General features: G+C 56.3%; 1 protein-coding gene across 1 annotated transcript; it reads left to right on the forward strand.

The window, feature by feature from the left end:
* Positions 1 to 11,578: 11,578 nt before the first annotated feature.
* ARSA (arylsulfatase A) lies at positions 11,579 to 13,998 on the forward strand. The gene is made up of 8 exons (NM_001048083.1): positions 11,579 to 11,796; positions 11,876 to 12,116; positions 12,197 to 12,415; positions 12,487 to 12,656; positions 12,922 to 13,046; positions 13,141 to 13,268; positions 13,478 to 13,580; positions 13,679 to 13,998. Exons 1-8 carry the CDS (start codon positions 11,579 to 11,581, stop codon positions 13,996 to 13,998), a joined length of 1,524 nt encoding a protein of 507 aa, NP_001041548.1.
* The last annotated feature ends 7,808 nt before the right edge of the window (positions 13,999 to 21,806 follow it).

The raw sequence follows: 21,806 nt of genomic DNA on the forward strand, positions 1-21,806 counted from the left end.
GAAACCTTACTCAATGATTCTGCTTTATCTCATTGGCCAGAACTGGGTTTGGCTGCAAGTGAGATTAGGAAATGAAGTTCTTTCTTAGGTAAACACATTACTGCCCTCCATCAAAATCAGGGCTCTGTTAATGAGGAAGAAACCATGATGGATATTAGAATAGGCAGAATCTAGAATAGAATTTGTCACCTTGCATATACAATTCTAGATTAACAGTTAATTACATTACACATTTTGAACTTACTATTCTATTGTCATCTGGGGTCTACTGCTGACATTGGAATAAATGATGTTTTGGGATCCCAGGGTGGCTCAGTGGTTTAGCACCTGCCTTCAGCCCAGGGCGTGATCCCAGAGTCCCAAGATCGGGTCCCACGTCGGGCTCCTTGCATGGAGTCTGCTTCTCCTTCTGCCTGTGTCTCTGCTTCTCTCTCTCTCTGTGTCTCTTATAAATAAATAAGTAATCTTTTTAAAAAAAAAGAAAGAAATGATATTTTAAGTTGTTATTCTTTCTGTAGATAATTTGTTCTTTCTGGATGCTATTAAGATCCTATTGTCTTTAATATGATTCAATTTCAATTTATGTGTAGATGTTATTTTAGTTTTAGTTGTCCTATTTAGTATTTGTTATGATTCCTGAGTCTTAAGGCTTATGTCTTTCATCAAATCTGGAACGTCTCTGCTACTATCTTTTTAAGTGTTATATCTCCTCAGTATCCTCTATAAAAATATGTTAGATCTCGTGGATGAAGCTTGAAAACATTATATGAAGTGAAATAAGCCATTCATAAAAGTACAAACATGTGATCTACTTGCATGAGGTATCTCGATTAGGCAAACTCATAGAAACAGAAAGCAGAATAGAAGTTACCAGGGGCTCGGGGAGGAGAGAATAGGTAGCTATTTTTTTAATGGGTACAGAGTTTCTGTTTTGTGTGATGAAAAAGTTCTGGAAATGGATAACAGTAATGGTTCCAGAACATTGTGAATATATTTAATGAAATTGTAAGGTGTGAAATTTTTTAAAGATTCAAAAAGTTTTAAATATGTTAGACCCTTTCATTCTAAAACATTCTCAGGCAGCCCGGGTGGCTCAAGGGTTTAGCACTGCCTGCAGCCCAGGGCCTGGGCCTGGAGATCCGGGATCAAGTCCCCAGTCGGGCTCCCTGCGTGGGGCCTGCTTCTCCCTCTGCCTGTGTCTCTCTCTCTCTCCCCTCCCGTGTCTCTATAAATAAATAAAATCTTTCTTAATTTTTACTTATTTTATGATAGACACAGAGAAAGGCAGAGAAACAGGTGGAGGGAGAAGCAGGCTCCATGCCAGGAGCCCGACACAGAACTCAATCCTGGGACTCCAGGATCGAGCCCTGGGCCAAAGGCAGGCGCCAAACCGCTGAGCCACCCAGGGATTCCTAAATAAAATCTTTAAAAAAAAAACATTCTCATCTTCCGGTCTGTTTTGTACTCTTGGTAATTTCTGTAGGCTCACCTTCTTTTTTGTTATTTAAGATTTTATTTATGTATTTGACAGAAAGAGACTCGGTGAACAGGAGTGAGAAGGGGCAGAGAGAGAGGGAGAAGCAGGCTCCCCACTGAGCAGGGAGCCCAATGCAGGACTTGATCCCAGGACCCCTGAATCTTGCCTGGAGCTGAAGGTGGACGCTCAACCACTGAGCCCCCCAGACGTCCCTCCTGTTCACATTTGCGTCTTTTAGCTCTGTGACCATTTTTAGGATACTTATATGGTTTGTGATTTTAGATTGTGATCTCATGTTTGTCTAATCCAATCTGTGAGAACCTAGAGAGACTGAGTTGAGACTGAGCTCCTTCAGAGCATTTGCACTTGATCCTGCTAGGTGCCCCAATGCTGCCAACCTACAACCACTTCAACTCAATTCCAAACCACCCAGATAGTATATATTTAAAACCCACCTGTTTGAAGGGAAACTATCTTTATGAATTCTGAGGATTTAATTTTCATCTTGTGGTGAAATCGTTACAAAATCTTTTATTTCTCTTTTCTGAAAAGCAGATTTTTTTCTAGTCTTTCTAGCCTATTACTGAAGTTATAGGCCTTTAAAAGTCCTGAGAATGTTCCTGATATCATGCTTTCTTGCCTTCTTACTTTTAGTTTCCTCTTCATTTAGTGTCTCTGGGGCTATCTCTTGCTTTCTTTCAAGCTCAGCTATATACATTTAAAAGAATGCTTATTATATTTGAGTGAATATTTCCAAGTGTCTTGCATTAGATTATGTTGTTGGAAAGGTTTTCTTTCTTTTTATTTTTTCTAATTTTTGTGAAGTAATCTCTACACCTAATGTGAGGCTTGAACTCAACCCTGAGATCAAGAGGTGCATGCTCTACCGACTGAGCCAGGCACCCCAGAAATGCTTTTCATATTCAAACATAGCAGTCAGCACATATATGTGCTTAATAATGTGTTTGCTAGACAGATGTTAAATAAATGCAGAAATAACAGAAGGACATTCTACATTTTAAAATGTTTATTAGGATCCCTGGGTAGCGCAGCGGTTTGGCGCCTGCCTTTGGCCCAGGGTGCGATCCTGGAGACCCGGGATCGAATCCCACATCGGGCTCCCGGTGCATGGAGCTTGCTTCTCCCTCTGCCTATGTCTCTGCCTCTCTCTCTCTCTCTGATGACTATCATAAAAAAAAAATGTTTATTATGGGCCCATACACACACAAACACACACCAAAATAGGAGACATGGGATCCCTGGGTGGCGCAGCGGTTTGGCGCCTGCCTTTGGCCCAGGGCGCGATCCTGGAGACCCGGGATCGAATCCCACATCGGGCTCCCGGTGCATGGAGCCTGCTTCTGCCTCTGCCTGTGTCTCTGCCTCTCTCTCTCTCTCTCTCTCTCTCTCTGTGACTATCATAAATAAATAAAAAAAAATAGGAGACACTAGGAATATAGCAGTGTAAAAATGGGTCTCACCTCGTCACCTATGTCGTCTCATTCACTTGGGACTTTGGTGTCTTTTTTTTTTTTTTTTTTAAGTAGGCTCCATGCCCAAGTCAGAGCCCACCTCAGGGCTTGAACTCATGAGAACAAGACCTGAACTGAAATCAAGAGTCGGACGCTTAAATGACTAGCCACCCAGGCACCCGGGACTTTGGCATCCTGATGACAGATTGCTTGCTCACCTCAAGTTCTGACATTGCCCATGTCCGTCCAAGTGATCCCTCACACACTGGCCTCACAATTCCCCAAACTCATCTCACTGACTGCAAAAGCTAGAATTTGGATACAGATTACAGACTCATGTTTGGCTAATTTGAACAGAAAGGGATTTAATACACTGGAATTAGTGCCTACAAAGTCATTGGAAGGACTGAAAGAGAAGTCTGAGCTTCTAAGAATGCCACCCGCCGCCCCCCCCCCCCCCCCCCCCCGCCCCGTAACTCCATAGAAGTGGTCCCCTAGGGGGTTACTCTTTGTGCCACAGTTGACAAACTGAGGTGAAGGAAAGCTGGTGCCCAACTGCTGACTCCAATTGGCCACATTCTCAACCCCTTTTGTATGTAGGTAGGGCCATGTCAGAGTTCTGGAACTGATATGTGCCGCTCTAGGTCTGACCCATAGATGCCTCCTGCTCACGCCTGCACGCTTTCCCTTCAGCCTCCTGCTTGCTGGATGTCAGCATCCAGGATGTTGAAAATCCACATGTTGAAAATGGCAGCACTTCCTTTGCTCTGGTCCCTAAATGACTACGCAGAGCAGAGAGCCCACCCACCATCCCTGCCAAAGTTGCAAACTGGACTTTGTGTAAACAAGAAACCATGGGTTGTATTAAGTCCCTGAGATTTTGGGGTTTAGCTGTCAAAGCAGCTGGTGTTTCCTCAAATGATATAAGAGGGGAGCTCTAGAGGCCTCACTGTGCTTCCTGCCTTGGACGTCGTGGCCTGGACGAGCAAGGGGTGTCGCGCTGGCTGCTCAGTACACCTCAACAACTGGGGAAGTTAACACAACATAGATTCACAAACCCACCGTGTCCGCTGTGAGAGGGACTGTGGCCCAGAAGGCGTATCTCACCTGACTTCCCAGGCCTCCTGCTGGTCACTGGACTATAGAGGCATGAGAATGGGAAACGGCTTTCACTCAGAACCAAGTGCCCAGCAATCCCTGAAAGCCTCAAGTGTCCCTCCCCTCCCCGCTCCCCACTGAATAGCAATCCTAGCAAAAAGCTGCACCTCCTGGCAGGGGAGGCCATGGGCAAGACTTAGCGTGGCCTTGAGTGTTTCCTCCAGGTCTCTCCCTCTGGCAGAGGGCTCCGGCTCTGTGAATGACTCATGTCCAGGAATTGGGAGAGGAGCTGGAGTGACTTTCCTGTGTTGTGAGTCAAGTCCGGGCCAGTTCCTGAGACCCAGGGTCTTTCCACCACCGCCCAAGCCTCTGCTGGCACTGCCTTCTGTTTGTGTCCTGGAGGGTGACTCCATGGCCCATGGTCTCTGAGTCCACACCAATGTGTTCGACCATATGATGACCACACCTGCCCGGCCACAGGGCCCCTGCCACCCCGTTATCTCCTCCCTTTGTCTCCTCTCCGCCCTCCAGCTGCCAGTTCCCCCAGAGCCTTTCAGGGGTGTTGCCGTCGCCCTCCCTACTCCAAACTACACCCTTTACATTTTGGTGAGGGAACATCTCAGAGGACATTTGGGGACAACTGAGCAGGTCAAGCACAATACCTTCCTGTCTCAGTCTTTCAACATCTTTTTCTCCACTGCTAAAAAGAAACCACAAGCTCCAAAATGGAGTCACTTTTGCTAAGCACCGGCAACACTTAGCACCTAACCTAAGGGCAGTCTCAGCCTCTCCCGGCAGTGGAACTTCAAGCCAGCGAGTCTAGACTCTCCTGGTCAGCACAGTGAGGTTATGAGCGTGATAAGCCCCCTGCCTCTCCTAAGGGAAGTGGCCTTGCCTGAAGCAATCCACCCCTCTAGCTGCCTTGTCCCCCTATCGTCTGCCCCTAAAGCCCTTCCAGGTGTGCAGCTCCTTGGAGGCCCCTTCTTGCTGGAGGAGATGCCAGCGGATCCAAGAGTCACTGAATAAAGCGAATTCGATCTTTATATTTATTCAGTTGAATTCCGTTTTCCATCACCATTAAACCAAGGAGTGGGATCCCTGGGTGGCGCAGCGGTTTGGCGCCTGCCTTTGGCCCAGGGCGCGATCCTGGAGACCCGGGATCGAGTCCCACGTCGGGCTCCCGGTGCCTGGAGCCTGCTTCTCTCTCTCTCTCTCTCTCTCTCTCTGTGACTATCATAAATAAATAAAAATTTAAAAAAAATAAAAAATAAAAATAAATAAACCGAGGAGTCTTCGGCGCCTCAGCGTCATCACCCGGGCTGTAATTGAGCCCTGGTCTCAATTACTCGGGGGCAGTCACCGCCACCCCGGCCCTTGGGTCCGTTCCACTGATGTGGGGCCGTCTTCCTCCAGTCCATTCCTCAGGACCCTGCCGACGGGGTGTGCAAAATGGTGCGATCATCTTGGCGTCCACGTCTTCTCTTCTGTGTTTACATGAAGTTGCCCCTGTCCTGCCCACGAAGGCTGGACTACGACCCTATGACTCCTGAGGAATTTACCATGCAGCCTCCTCTGCCTCAAGCCCCAGGGGCCCAGGCAGGATGGCTCCCCAGGCCTGCACCAGGCTCTGGGGGGGGGGGGGGAGTCCTTGGCTGCTACACACACGGGGGCCAGAGTCCGCTGCTGCACACCAGGTCTCCGTGAAGCACTGCGTAGGAGGAACTGTCCCACACCCGGTCTGGGCAGAGCGTCAGACATCAGCATTCCTCGTGGGTGAACTTTAATGACAGAACAATGTCTGGGGACCCGGTCACCTGCCCAGCTGAGTGTCATTCACAGGTAAGGGATCTGTAGCCAGACCTGCTGCATCTGTGAGGTGCTCCCTCAGGGGCTCTCCCCTTGCAGGCAAGATTGAGTAAAAACTGACAACCCGACCCTGCTTGTAACTCAGCAGACAAGTTGTCCCCATCTCTCCACCTTGTTGTCAAGCTATCTTCCCTAGCGCCCTGTGGAGGATCCAGGGTGTCTGGAAGTCCTCGTGCTCCTGGCCCGGCACCACCCTAGGACAACAGTAATGGTGAGAAGAGTAATACAGACTTGCCACATGCCAGCTGAGGCTAAGGCTTGCTTACATGCCCCCGCCAACAGAGCCCGAGGGCAGCGGCTCACAACTGGGCAGAGGCGGAAGGAGCTTGGACACTAGGGAAGGCCTCACTGGGAAAGTGACATCCCAATGGACCTGAAGGAGGTGGGGAGTGAGCCAGGCTGATCTAAGGTCAAGGATTTCCGATAGAGAACAGCAAGCTCAGAGGCCTGAAGCTAGAGGATATCTACGGATTGGCAGTGGGGCGGGGGTGGGGGGGGGGTGGGGGGGTGGAGCAGAGGGACAGGGCCACGGAGAGCCACACTGCTGCACACCAGCCCCAGCACTCCTCGGCACCCCGTCTCTGGGAGCCCTCCCGTTCCCCTCTCCACCCCATGGATGCCAGGAGAGCCTTCCAGTCAGCACCTTCTTAAAGAATCATTCACAATGCTTGTTAAAACGGGAAGGCAGTTGGTGGGACTGCAAGCTAGTGCAGCCACTCTGGAAAACAGTGTGGAGGGTCCTCAAAATGTTAAAAATAGGGCTACCCTAGGATCCATTAATTCCACTACTGGATTTACCCAAGGAATACAAAAGCCCTAATTCAAAAACATATATGCACCCCTATGTTTATAGCAGCATTACCTACAATAGCCAAATTATGGAAGCAGCTCGTGTCCATCGACTGATGAATGGATAAAGGAGACGTGGTGTGTGTGTGTATATACACATAATGGAATATTATTCAGTCATCAAAAAGAATGAAATCTCGGAACGCCTGGGTGGCTCAGCAGTTGAGCCTCTGCCTTCGGTTCAGGGCGTGATCCTGGAGTCCCGGGATCGAGTCCCACATCAAATTCCCTGCATGGAGCCTGCTTCTCCCTCTGCCTGTGTCTCTGCCTCTCTCTGTGTGTCTCTCACGAATAAATGGATAAAATCTTTAAAATAAAGGAATGAAATCTTACCATTTGCAGCAACATGGATGGAGCTAGATATTATAATGCTAAATGAAATAAGTCAGAGAAAGACAAGTATCATATGATTTCACTCATATGTAGAATTTAAGAAACAAAGCAAACAAACAAAAAGAGACAAACCAAGAAATAGACTCCTAACTAGAGAGAACAACCAAGTGGTTACCAGAGGGGATGGGGGTGAAATAGGTGATGGAGGTTAAGAGGACAGTTACCACGATGGGCAGTGAGTGATGGATGGGACTGCTGGACCACAATATAGGACTGAGACTAATATAACACTGTGTCAACTACCTGGAATTTTTTAAAAAGAATACATTTAACCAGTTAAACACAACAGGCACACTTAATTCAGGACCATCACAGTAGGTACACAGACCACTGTGATGGAATTTTACAGTGGCGGCTCAATTCTGATTGCAACACAGGCAAGTAGGAATTCATAGTGATACAGTTCAGAACACACTACCCCAAAATATGACACCTTGCATCCTGAGTATGTTTTTTTAATTTATTTTTTTTAAGATTTCATTTATTTATTCATGAGAGACACACATAGAGAGAGAGGCAGAGACACAGGCAGAGGGAGAAGCAGGCTCCACGCAGGGAGCCCGACTTGGGACTAGATCCCTGGACTCCAGGATCACATCCTGGCCGAAGGCGGCGCTAAACCGCTGAGCCCCCCAGGCGTCCTGAATGTCCTGAGTATGTTAAGCTGACGTAGTTTGAAGCAACAGCAGCAGCAGGAAGGCCATTCTGACCTCCTCTGCCGGTGTCCCCTGAAACAGGCCATGAACCCCCCTGTGAGAGGTACTCCCCCCATCCCCAGAGAACAGGAGCGCTCTTATGCCAAAGACAAAGGAAAGGATCCCAACAAACTGGCCTTGCTGAGCTTCTCCCATCTACCACACTAACCCTCAGACTCCTTAACCTGCCATATTCTCCTGCAGTTGTCCAGGCGCCACCAAACCTAGCACAAGATACTCAAGTTTAACAGGTTCTTTGGGTCATTTCCTTATGAAGTCTCCCATGTCAAGGAAACCTTATAAAATTTTTTTTAATTTTTATTTATTCATGATAGTCACACAGAGAGAGAGAGGCAGAGACACAGGCAGAGGGAGAAGCAGTCTCCATGCACCGGGAGCCCGACGTGGGATTCGATCCCTGATCTCCAGGATCGCGCCCTGGGCCAAAGGCAGGCACCAAACCGCTGCGCCACCCAGGGATCCCCGGAAACCTTATAAAATTAAACAAATGTGTGGGCTTTATCCTGTTCATCTGTCTTTATCAGTTTAGTTTCCAGACCCAGCGAGGGATCCTACAAGGGTCAAGGAAAACTTGAACTACAACAGCTAAGGAGCAGGTGGGGGTCAGTGGAAAAAACTGACTTTTTCACTAAAAACACCAGGGGTGAGGGGGGTTCTGGCTAGACCAACCCACCAGGATTCTGGCCAAAGACAGACCAGGTGATCAGATGTCACCTTGCGGGGGCGGGGATCAAGACCCTGATCAGAGGGACCCTGGGTGGCTGTTGACTGAGGGGTGAGCAGCTGCCTTCAGCTCAGGTCAAGATCCTGGGGTCCTAGGATCCATGGTTTGGGCTCCCTGCTCAGAGGGGAGCCTGCTTCTCTCTCTGCTCCTACGCCACACTCCCCCACACACACACACACTCTCGGGCTCTCTATCACATAGATAAAATCTTGAAAAAAAATTAAAACAACCTAATCAGATATCAAGGGTGGAGCGTTCTTGCTAACACTGAGATTTACAAGGAAGTGCACAGATGGGCCCAGGAAAAGGTTCAGAAGACGGACTAAAGTTTGGTCAAGCAAACCAAACCTCCCTCCCTAGGTGGAGACATGCACCTACCAGCCTGCCATGCGGGAACTGGGACCAACCCACCAGGTCAGGGTGGCCGTGGGGGAGGAAATACCACCTGGTGGACCAGGTTGAGGTCTAGCAGTTCCTGAGGGCAAGGAGGGAGGAACTGGGGGCCTGCACAGATGGCTTCTGACGTCCTGGGCCCCCACATCAGCCAGCCCCAGAACTGCTGCAGAATCCTCCCCCGTGGGCTGGGCGTTCTCACTGAAGCCACTCACCCACCCCACCCACCCCACGCAGGCCCAGGAGACACAGGCCTCTCATGCCTTGTCCTAGGTACAGAAGCACAAGACCAGCACCACTCATTGCAAGGCCCCCCTCTCCTAACTGTGGGCGTCAGTTCCAAATTAGCAATGTCCCAGGCGTCCAGAGCCACATCATGCACGCTGGCAGGCTGCCTCCCATCAGGGCTCTATCCCAAGCTGACCCTCCTGCCAGCTCCTGCAGCAGTGCCAAAAAAGAACTCATATCTCCAAAAGACTCAGACGCCTGCAGAGGCTTGGCTTTGAACAAACATAGCTGGCAGCACACAGACCTTCCCCCTACCTAGAGGTCAGGGCCGGGCTGGCTCCGCCGGCCCATGTGCACACACCTGAGGTGCCTTCAGGAACCGCAGGGGAAGATGCCAGCCATTTGCATAACATTACAACCCCAGGCAGGCTCTTCCCGAGAATCAGGGCAGGTCCTCAGCTGCCTGGGGTAGTTTCCAGCTCGCCGCTGAAAGGGAAGAAAGTGCTTTTGGTTGACTCCTTTTAAACTCCAATTCACAGCGCCGACCAGCTGTGATAGCTCCAATTACAGGTTCAAAGATTTCTGGGCCATGGAAAAACTTCCTGTTCTGGCTACTCAACCCCATCCCACTCCCACGCAAAGGCCCAGAAACCACCCTGGGATGTGACACCAAGGGGACAGGTTGCCAAACTGGCCCCTTTCTGTCCTCACAAGGTCAGCAGCTAGCCTTGACCCCAGCCCCCAGGCCAGCCCCATTCCCGAGAGTTCCCGCCCTGCCAGTTTTGCTCCTCCACACTCCCCCATGTCTTGAGCCTTCCTGTTTCATCAGGAAAGTGCCAGCTCCCCAGCCAGGGCTGGACTTCAGTGGACCCGTGTCCTGGTCCCCCACCGCAGTCCCCAGAGGACATGTGCTGCGCGGTCCACTCTGAGCTCTGCTCCACCGTCAGCAGCCACGGAAAGCCTCTCCAACCGGGAACCCAGATCCTGATCTTCCTGAGGTCAGAGTCCCAGAGGGATGCCCTGAGTTTGTGAGGGAAACAGGCCAGAAAGCGGTCCTGGAGAGTTTCCTGGGGCGGTGGGAGCTGCCCCGGGGGAGCTGCAGCTGGGGGGCCCGTTACCCACCTAGCCATCCTCTGGCCACTCCGTCCCTTTGAGGCAGCTAAACCAACGGGGGCCAGACAGGTGAAGCCCGGTCTGCAAGGTCACCGGTGCGGCAGCTCTGGCCCTAGTGTGACCCCGGGCAGGCCAGAGCCCAGGTACCAGATGCACGTCCCAAACCGTACGCGCACTACACACACACACACACACACACACACACAGACGCGTGCACGGAAAGGGTCTGAAAGAGTTTGCTGTCTCGCGTTTCAAGAAAAACACCGGAAGTAACGTTGAGCAAAGAGCCCGCGGTCGGTGGGCTCCGCGGCCTTCGCTCCGCGTGGCTCATCCAGGATGCCCAGGGCACCCCGCCCCCTCCCCGCACTCAGGTCCTTTCCTAAAGGACCCCGAGTCTCCCAGCCCCCGAGGTCGGGGGCCCCGCCCTGCCCGCCCCTCCAACGGCCCAGGGGTGCTAAGCGGGCCCGGGCGCGCGCCCCCAAACCCAGCGCCCAACCCCGCCCCAGGCCGCGGGAGAGTAGGCCCCGCCCCCGACGAGGCCCCGCCCCAACGAGGCCCGCCCGGGCTGCCGCGCGCGGAGGATCACGGGACCGCGGGGCGGGGCGGAGACGGGGACGGGGCGGGGCCGGGCGCGCGCCCCGCAACCCCGAGCCCAACCCCGAGCCCAACCCCGAGCCCAACCCCGCCCCATGCCGCGTGCGAGCAGGCCCCGCCCCCAACGAGGCCCCGCCCCCAACGAGGCCCCGCCCCAACGAGGGCCCGCCCGGGCCGCGCGCGCGGAGGGTCACGGGACCGCGGGGCGGGGCGGGGCGGAGTCGGGGGCGGGGCGGGGCGGGCCGAGGCGGAAGCGCCCGCGGGGCCCCCGCCGTCCGCGGTCCCGTCCCGCCCCTGCTCCGCCCGGTACTGCCCTCGTCCCGCCGCGCGGGCCCCGGGGGTCAGCGTCATGTGACTCCTGCCCCCGACCTCGAGGCCGAGCCCCGGGGTTCTGTCCGGGCCGCGGCCTCCGGGTGCTGTTGGGGTCAGCGGCCCCCGGAAGCCCGCTGGGAGGCCGGGAGGGGGTTGTCGGGGTATTCGGGTCCGGCCTCCAGGAGGGCGTCGTTCCCGGAGTCGGGATCCCGCGGAGGCGAGGCGAGGCGAGGCGTAGCGCCTGGGTCTGGGGCCCCGGGTGGGGCCGCGCCTGGGTCGGGCCCCGGGTGGGACTCGCTGCGGCCGGCTCGCCCTCCGTCCCAGGCCGCTGGCGCCGGGCGCCATGGGGCCGCTGTGGGCCCTCGCCCTGGCCTCGGCCGTCGGCCTGGCCGCCGCTGGGCCGCCCAACATCGTGCTGATCTTCGCCGATGACCTGGGCTACGGGGACCTGGGCTGCTACGGGCACCCCAGCTCCGCCACGCCCAACCTGGACCAGCTGGCCGCCGGGGGGCTGCGCTTCACCGACTTCTACGTGCCCACGTCCCTGTGCACGCCCTCCCGGTAAGCGGGTCGCTCCCTCGGGCGGGGGGGCGCGTCCGCACCGGCCTCGAGTCCGTCTCAGCCTCGCCCGGTCCCGCAGGGCCGCGCTCCTGACCGGGCGGCTGCCGGTGCGGATGGGCCTGTACCCCGGCGTCCTGGAGCCCGGCTCCCGCGGGGGCCTGCCCCTGGAGGAGGTGACCCTGGCCGAGGTCCTGGCTGCCCGCGGCTACCTGACGGGGATCGCCGGCAAGTGGCACCTTGGGGTGGGGCCCGACGGGGCCTTCCTGCCCCCCCACCAGGGCTTCCACCGGTTCCTGGGCATCCCGTACTCGCACGACCAGGTAGGAGCCCGTGAGCCCCGGCCCCGCGACCGGCCAGGCCCGCCAGCAGCCCAGCCTCCTGAATGGAACCGCTCCGCCAGGGCCCTTGCCAGAACCTGACCTGCTTTCCGCCGTCCACCCCCTGTGATGGCAGCTGCGACCAGGGCCTGGTCCCCATCCCGCTGCTGGCCAACCTGTCCGTGGAGGCTCAGCCCCCCTGGCTGCCTGGACTCGAGGCCCGCTACGTGGCTTTCGCCCGTGACCTCATGGCTGATGCCCAGCGCCAGGGCCTCCCGTTTTTCCTGTACTACGCCTCCCACGTGAGTGCCCCTGGCCTGCTCCCTCCTGCCCTGCAGCCCTACCCAGTGCTAACCCCTGTCTCCGCCCACAGCACACCCACTACCCCCAGTTCGGGGGGCAGAGCTTCTCCGGGCACTCAGGCCGAGGGCCGTTTGGGGACTCCCTGATGGAGCTGGATGCAGCTGTGGGGGCCCTGATGACAGCTGTGGGGGACCTGGGGCTGCTCGGAGAGACGCTGGTCATCTTCACTGCAGACAACGGGTTTGCTGGCAGGGTGTGGGGAAGTGCTGGTGGGTCCCTCAGCAGCAGTCACTGGGGTCTCCCCATCCTGAGCACTGGCTGAGGATGTAGCGGGACACGGTTGTTTGAGGAGATGCTGGCTGTGTGCTGTGACCCACGGGGCACGCGGGAGGCGGGGGGCCACGAGTACATGGGGTGCTGGTTATTTTCATGCACCGCGTGTAACTCTGGGGTGGGGTCACCAGGGGTCCCCCTGAGTGTCACTGATGGCCCCCTGTGCGTCCAGGCCCGAGACGATGAGGATGTCCCATGGTGGCTGCTCTGGCCTTCTTCGTTGTGGAAAGGGAACCACCTTTGATGGGGGTGTCCGTGAGCCTGCCTTGGCCTTCTGGCCAGGCCACATTGCTCCTGGTCAGTCTCCCGGCCCTCTCCTCATGAACCCCCAGCCCCACCTCCCCGGTCCTGGTGGCAAATGGACTGATCACACACAGCCTTCTGCCTCCAGGTGTGACCCATGAGCTCGCCAGCTCCCTGGACCTGCTGCCCACGCTGGCGTCTCTGACCGGGGCCCCGCTGCCCAACGTCACCTTGGATGGTGTTGATCTCAGCCCCTTGCTGCTGGGCACAGGCAGGGTAGTGCTCACAACCCTGAGACCCTGACTCTACCCCCCCACTCCACAGCTCCTCTGTTGAGTGGCACCCAGGTGGTGCTGCCAGTGGGGTTTCGGGTGGGCAAGGAGCAGCTGCATGTCCAGGGCCTGACATAGGCTGATGGCTCTGGGTACATGCAGGTCAGTGCTGGGGGGCTCTGGCCACCCTGTGATCCCTGACTTTGCCCCCAGAGCCCCCGGCAGTCTCTCTTCTTCTATTCGGCCTATCCAGACGAGGTCCACGGGGTCTTTGCTGTGCGCAGTGGGAAGTACAAAGCTCACTTCTTCACCCAGGGTAATCTCCTCTCCCCGCCCTGCTGATCCCCTGGTAGCCCCAGAGCCTGGCCCCTCCTGTCCTTCTCGCCCTTTGCAGAGACCTGCCCTCCTCCCCAGGCTCTCCCCACAGTGACACCACACCGGACCCTGCCTGCCACGCCTCCAGCCCTCTGACTGCCCATGAGCCCCCACTGCTCTTTGACTTGTCCGAGGACCCTGGTGAGAACTACAACCTCCTGGGAGGAATGGCTGAGGTCGCCCCAGAGGCACTGCAGGCGCTGAAGCAACTTCAGCTGCTCAAGGCCCAGTTTGACGCCACCGTGACCTTCAGCCCCAGCCAGATGGCCCGAGGCGAGGATCCTGCCCTGCAGATCTGCTGTCAGCCTGGCTGTACCCCCCGGCCATCCTGCTGCCACTGCCCTGAGCCCCAGGCCTGAGAGCACTGGCACGGGCCAGCCAGGCCCTCGCCCCACCCAGGCATGTACCTGAGAACGCTAATAACACCAGCTGGTACTCATAGGTGTGATACTGCATCTAATCTTTGTGATAACCCCGAGGTAGGTGCTGTTCTGCCTGCGTTACAAATGAGGAAACTGAGAGCAAGGTCACCGAGCCATCAGAGGTTGGCTGGAATAGGAACACAGGCATCTTGTGATTGTATCGTGTCAGTGCAAGCTCGTTCCTGAGTGTGAGCATGTCCCTTCAAGAAGCCTAGGAAGTGCCCGAGTGCCAGGGGCAGGTCGCGGCAGGCACGAGGGACAGTGGGCAGCGGGCAACGCCAGGGCTCCTATCAGACACCTGTCTGAGGGCGGGAGATGATTTGCACGTTCCAGGTGGGGGTAAGGGGAGATAAGCTTCTGAGGTACTCAGGCCCCGCCTCGGCCTCCACTGAGGCTCCACATTTCCGCCCTCACACACGTTTCCTGTCTCCCACCAGCGACACAGGCATAGCTCAGGTTTGGCTGCATCCCTGCTCAAAGTTCTGCAGGCTGCCCCCAGGCTCAGAATTGAGCTCACACCCCCGAGGGGCCCTGTTCCCGCCGAGGCCTGCCTTCTCCCTGCCCAGCGGCCCTTGGCCCTCGGCATGCTGGCCTGGCTGGCCCCTGCTGGGGTCCGCGTGCTCTGCCCCAGCTGCCCACCTGTGCCACAGAGCCACCTTGTGTGTGTGCTGAGGGCACGTCCACGGATGCCCCCTGTGCTCGCTCAGCGTTGGCTCGATGGGAAGGGCACAGTCTGGGTGCTTTAGGCCCCAGCGTGGGCAGCCACCCACTGCCCTCATAGACCCCCACTGACCCAGTGTTGGGCAGAGGCCCATGGACTAAGAGTGCAGCCTCTCCCTGACCAGCAGAGCCAGTCACAGTCCAATCCTAATTCTTGGTCCAGGAATGGCATGTGACCAAGAGTCCTGGTCAGTGAAGGATCGGGGCAGTCCCACATGACCCCCCATCCAGCATCTTTCCTCGGGGGGCAGTGAGGACGGCGCCGTGCTACCGCTGCCCCAGCCAGCATCACGCAGTAGCCCCGCCGGCATCTCCAGGCCCCTATCTGCAGAGCTCACAGTATAGTGAACCCTTCCTGTTTAAGCCGCTGCTAGTGGTTATCAGTTACCTTCTGCCAAAAGAGGTCTTGCTGGAAGGGGATGTGTGAATGAGATGTGTGGGGCCACGTGGGCGAGCAGGTGGTCTGGAGAGGGGGCCTGTGGCACCGACGCTGAGGCCCACCCCGTCTGCTCCCTTTGGCTCTCCCGTCACTTCTCATCTGCCTTGGGGGCTGCACTGACCACACCCAGGTCCTGCTGCATCTTGGGGCTCCCCCCATAGGGCAGTGGCTTCTTGGGGACCCTTGCAGCCAGTGATGCTGGCAAAAGGAGGGCCCGTGTGCACCTGTGTGAGTGGAGGCCTGGCCCCAGATGAGCCAGGCACGCCCTCCCCCTGCAGACTGCAGCTTCTCTTCCAGTGGGTCATACAGTCACCTCAAGAAGGTTCCAGAGTGATGACTGAGGAACCGGAGCGGGCACGCCATCTGTGCATCCAAAGACCAACTGCCCAGCAAGAACCACACCCACCCTAACACCCATGCACAGCACCAGGCACAGGTGCTTCTCCAGGCCTGCTGCCCACCTGGGTAAGGTTTATTCACCACCCAGTGCCGAGCAGGCTACTGGGGTGCAGATCACCAGAGGGGACCCATCCCTGTTCCCGCAGCGCATCTGGCCTAGCAAGGGATAGGGGCTTCAACCCTGCGATCTCGGGGAATTCGGCACCATAGGCACCCCTTCCTCCTGGGTGGGGGCAGGGGCGCGTGGATGGTGCCCGAGAAGGGTCACTGGGGAACATGAGAGGCTGCAGATGTTCTGACTTGACTGAAGGGTGGAAACGTGAGACGCACGTATACATGGAGCAGTACGGCCACATTCTTATGTCGTCACCTGTGTATTTTCTTCTTCAGTAGAAACGAGAATTTCGCTGAGAAATACCACAGAGGAAGAGTGCGGGTCCTGTAAGAGCATAATAGCTGGGGGGGGGGGGGGGGGCTTCTCTGCTGGCTGAGATCTGAGGATGGTGTTGAAACCCACCCCCTTGCTCCCGTGGTTTGGAGAGAAGCAGACTCTCACCCTCTTACCCTACTTTTGGTTTTGCTGTGATGCTTTTGCAGGCAGACGTGCTTGTCTCTCATCCTTTCAGCTCCTCATACATCACGTGTGTGTGTGCGCACACTTGCAAACATGCATGCAGGGCTGCCCAGGGGGCTCAGCGGTTTAGCGCCGCCTTCGGCCCAGGGCCTGATCCTGGAGACTCGGGATCGAGTCCCACGTTGGGCTCCCTGCGTAGAGCCTGCTTCTACCTCTGCCTGTGTTTCTGCCTCTCTCTCTCTCTCTCTCTCTCTCTCTCATTCTGTCACTCATGAATAAATAAATAAGATCTTTTAAAAAAAATTTTTTAATGCATGCATACGTGCAGAGACATGCATGTGAGCACATGGCACACGTACATATGCACACATGTTCGTGCGCACGCTCGTCGTGGCCTGAAAGGCTGTCTGCAATGTCCCTGAACTTCCTTTCCTCCCTGCTACTGTTGATTTAAAAAACTGCCCCTTGTCCTGTGAGCTTAAGACTGGTCATTCCCCCGGGCAGTGGCCTCCGGCTCCGCAGAGCCACCGCCTCGGGCCTCCCCTGCCCGGAGCCCAGCCAGGCTGCTTGGAGCGGCTGCCAGCGCACTTCCCCTTAGGTGCGCTGGGGGGAGGAGGGATCCGGGGAGACCCGCTCCCCTCCTCACCTCCTCCCTGCTCACAGGCTGGCCTGTCCCCCAGGTGGCCAGAAGGGGGAGCAAAGGGGCCGTTTCCGCGGGATCCTCCTTAAACTGGCCTCTTCCCTGAGTTTCAAGTACTAGTTAGAGCCTCGCAGGCGATGCCCTGACATCCCGGGGAGCTGTGCCCTAACCTCCCTGCACCCGACAGTCGATCAGGGGTCCCGTGTGTCCTGTCACCTCCCTGACGCCAGGCTGGGGCAGGGCGGGCAGTAACGGAGGAGTGGTTCCCGTGTGTGACCCTTCCTCTGGGTGGCCATGGCCCACCCCTGCCACGGCAAGGAGGGGCAGCCTCAGGTGGTCTCTGGAGAAAGGGACCCGATGGAGAAAGAGGGGCCTGGGGTGCCAGGGGAGCTGACCGGCCACCAGGGCCCTGAAGAGAGCTGTTGTGGGGCGGCCTGGCCCAGGATTCCACAGCGAGAGTGGAAACGTCTCCTCATCATCTTGCAAACCCTGGAACAACGTGGTGCCCCAGGCCTGCCTCCCCAGGGAACCCCCATGCCCATTGGGAACTGCAGTCCCCCTGCAGCCTGGAGGGAGGGCAGTCACCCTGGTGCCGGCCATGACCCAGACATGGGTCCCCAGGTGGTGACCCCTTGTCGTGCCTTTTTTCTACCCTGCAAGTCCCAACACCCTCCCAAGAAATTTCCCTGCGGTTACGTTATCCAGAGTCCGCTCCGCAGCCTGGTGGTGACCACACACTAAGTGATAGAGAAGTTAAGTACTAACCGCACTGTCCTAATCCCAGCACACCTGGGCTGTCAGGAGGCCGACTGGTCCCCTCCAGAGGGCCCGCGCGACGTGCTGGGTTTGGGGCAGGAGATGGAGGATCTCCCCTGGGGATCCACCTGCGCCACCTGCCACCCCACGGGAGGCTGTGCACGCTGGGGAGGGGCCGTGCCTGAACAGCAGGACCTCCATGTCCCCTGCTGCCACCCCAATTGGACTAGCCGCCCGCCCTGGGATACCTCCCCGGGGGTCCTCAAGGAAGGACGGGGCAGGAGCTTGCCCCATCCCTTCTGCGGATGCAAGTGCCGGGGCGGCCGTCTCCCTCCACGGAACCCTCATGCGGGCGCCCCAACAGAGTGCAGGCAGGTCTGGATGATGGCCAAGGGGGGTGCCCCCCACCCTGGGCGGAGGGCGGGGCTCTGTGGGGGCTCCAGGCGCCCGGCCATGTGCCTGCTCCGAATCTGCCCAAAGGAAATAACAAAGTAAATCAAAGTTCCTCTTCTTGCCATCCGCTGAAATGACAGCCGAGGCAGCTTTCAGGGTAAATGGTTGAATCTCTCCTCCGCCAAGCTCCGTGTACAAGGACCTCATTCGCAGGTCGGGAATTCCACAGAGCATGACCTGGGTGGTGGGGTGGGCACACTCCAGGAGCTTCCATGCGACGCGCCAACGCCTGTACACACTCACCTGACCCCTGCGCAGGCCCCGCCCCCCCGTGTCCACACCTGCACCAGGTGAGGCCAGCTCACAGCGGTGGTTTGGGGCTGAGGAGCCAGGTCCCCTACTCTGCTCAGTGCCGAGGCAATGATCCCCAATACCACCTACTTCCCCGTCACCCGCATCCCAGGACGCCGGCCTTGGGTCCCTGCTTGCTGGGTGGAGGAGCATCTTCCCACATGCTCCCTGGTCAGGAGAAGGTGAGAAACACTGCTCAGCACTGAAGGATCAGAAGGCCGGGGGCAGGTCTTCCGACCTCAGCTGTGGCTGGCCAGCGATCCCAGGAAGACCCACTTCCTCCCTCTGCTCTCACCTGCCCGTGAGCTGCTCTGAGGGCGGACGCTGCCCTTTTCATATGTGCCCAATATTTGCCCAATATGTGCCCTCACCCCCCACCCCCAGGGGCCAGAAGCCAGCATGTAAATGTTCCTGCTTCACATCCTTCGGGCGATGGCTCAGGGAGGCCTCGAGTTTGGACTTGACACCGGCTTTTCCTCCCCCGGGCCTCCCTCCTGCCTACACCTCACTGGGGCCTAAGACCAGCTGCGGGCCCCTGTGCCCTTGCTCCTCCTCCTGCCTGAACCTGAGCGAAGCTGGAAGGGACAGCAGCCCGCAGGCAGTCCCAGGACCAGGCACCCGGTCACAGGGTCACAGGGTCAGCTATCCTCCAGCAGCTTCTAGCAGCCCAGCCAGCCTGGACCCCCCTCCTCGGCTGGTCGGACCCTGGGGTTTCCCTAAGGGCTGAACGCTTAGTGTCACACCTATTACATTGCCATCCAGAGAGAATGGTGTTCTGCACATGTAGGATCCAGAATCCAGTGTGTACGTAAGTTGGTTGTACCTTATTAAGTTTATTTTCAGGGCCGCCTGGATGGCTCAGCCATGGAGCGTCTGCCTTCAGCTCAGGGCGTGACCCCCCAAGTCCTGCCTCGGGCTCCCTGCATGGAGCCTGCTTCTCTCTCTGTGTTTCTCATGAATAAACAAAATATATATTTTTTTAAATTTATTTTATTTTATTTTATTTATGATAGGCACACAGTGAGAGAGAGAGAGAGGCAGAGACACAGGCAGAGGGAGAAGCAGGCTCCATGCACTGGGAGCCCGACGTGGGATTCGATCCCAGGTCTCCAGGATCACACCCTGGGTCAAAGGCAGGCGCTAAACCGCTGTGCCACCCAGGGATCCCACAAAATATATTTTTTAAATTTATTTTCAGATCTGTTTCATCCTTTTTCTTCCTGCTCAAACATTTCTGAATCAGGAATTTGTGGGTCTGGGTTTCATAACTAGAGACTCACTGTGCGTAGACCGTCTTTCACTGCACAAAGCTCATTGCATGGTGACCTCGGCTACTTTGCTTTAATCCTCTTGCCTTAAATTTTTCATTGGGTCCCTCGATCTCTCTGGTCACAGACAAAATAAAATAAGAATCCATATATAGAAAGGGGGAAAAATAACGAAAATACCAGCAAGAGTTGTCTTTGAGTAAACACGAGGACTTTACCTTCCATTTTCTGCAGGTTCCAAGATTTCCATCATGACCATGAGCTCTTTATAACGGAAAAGTAATACTTTAAAATAGAGAAATTCTACTTTGTATAATGTTTTTAAGAGTGGTGATGAATACACACTTACCCGAGCGTTGTGTTCAGCCTGCCCGGAGGGCAAGTTCACACATCCTTACCCAAGTCCTAACAAGGGTACTTTTACTGTGGTCAGATTTTTTGTTTGTAATGAATATCTTTGCTTTTTTTTATTTTTGGTTTTTCCGTGGTTGTTTCTATTTGCATTTACGGATCTCTAATAAGCACCTATAATACTTTGGAAACAATGAAGACATGCTTGTGCAGGAATAAAGGGAAGAGAAGCAGGGACTCGCGTTCACTCTTTTTCAACACGTAGTTTCCAGCACAAGCTCTGCAGATTTATTTTCCCGTAATAGCATAACAAGTATTTTCCATATTACTTTTTCATATGTGCCCAATATTTCAATTAGGTACATATATACCTTTAGTTGGTCAAAATTTAGATGATTTTTATGCTTTCAATATTTTAAACAAGAATGTGCACAAAGGTTTTCATTTAGGGTGCTGCCCTGAGCCAGGTTTCCAGAAGTCAGAGTCCTGACATGAGAAGCCCGCTCCCTACACGGGCTCCGAGGACTCAGCATTCGCGCCAAGCACTGTACCGGCTCCAGGAGGAGAGGGCATCCGCCTCACCCCTACTCGCCTGGACTCATATTTCTCAGCCTCTGCCAGGGCAGGAGGCAGGAGAGACATCCCACCCAGCTCCAAGGCTCCGGGCCCTCCAGCACCCAGGAGGACAGGTCTCCCAGCAAACTAGACAGGACAGGAGGTGCCCATAGGAAGCTCAGAAATGGTGCGCAGGGGAGGGGGTGCTGAGAGGGGCAGGGACAGGGCAGTCTTGATAGGGAGCCACTGCAGAGGTTAAGACGGAGCATGCTGCCCAGGGTTCTGTTTAAAAATTCATCAGGTCACAGGTGCAGGTTGAGGTAGGGAGCCTGGAGGCTTCTGATGCTCAAAGGAGGAAATTCCAGGCCACGTGGAGGGGAGTGGGGGACAGCCTTGGCCGTGACAATGGGGGTGGAGGTGGCAGCAGTGTGGGTCTGGTTCAGGCACCAGAGAAAATAAATAAAGCATAACACCCAGAACATAGCTAACCAGGAGCCGGCGCGTAAACGCTTGTGGGAGTGGCGTGGCCGTGGCCCCCGAGCTGTCGCTGCGTCTACACCGCAGCCCTCTCACCAGGGTCCTTGCTGGCACTTGGCAAAGCACTGGCCCCTGCCTGGCTGCGGGAGCGGCCCTGGAGGCCCGCCGGGGCTGGTGGGCTAATGCCCGGTGCGCGCAGGCCAGCTGAGTCATCCGCTCGGAGAGCCCAGGATGGAGCAGGGACCCGGTCCACGGGAGCTGAGCAAAAGAAGCCGGGGCCCAGGGTGCAAGGGAGCTGCGCGGGAAGGGTCCCCCAACAGGGAGCAGCTCCAGGGAAAGGACCAGCCCAGGGGGACGGTTAATGACAGGGAGAACTGGCGAAGCTTGGAGGAGCTGGGGAGGGGCGGGGCACCCCGCTGACCCAGGGCAGGAAGTGCAGGGAGCAGCTGGGGCCCACGGACACAGCCCAGGCCCCGACCGCGCTCCCTGCACGGGTGCGAGTCTCAGACATGCACATCCAGGGCTCTGCCTCTTTCCAGCTCGAATCCGTGGGGGAGTTTCCTCACACATTCTCTCTTCCTGACGGTGGGGTTGGACCGTCTGGGGGCAGCTCCACACGCGGCGCGTCTGCTGCAGGACCTGTGGGTGCACCTGCCGATGCCCGGGCCACACACAGGCCGCCACGTGAGTGGAGACAGTAGCTTTAAGTTCATATGTAGGGAATCCGTCCTTCCCTTGGCTCACGCTTCAGAGCCTTCATCTTCTGCAGCACTGGGCTCCGCTTCGGGGGTGGGGGCACCCAGACCACCCTCAGGAAGGCCG

The sequence above is a fragment of the Canis lupus genome, chromosome 10 (genome assembly GCF_011100685.1).
Source record: "Canis lupus familiaris isolate Mischka breed German Shepherd chromosome 10, alternate assembly UU_Cfam_GSD_1.0, whole genome shotgun sequence".
Lineage (NCBI taxonomy): Eukaryota > Metazoa > Chordata > Mammalia > Carnivora > Canidae > Canis > Canis lupus.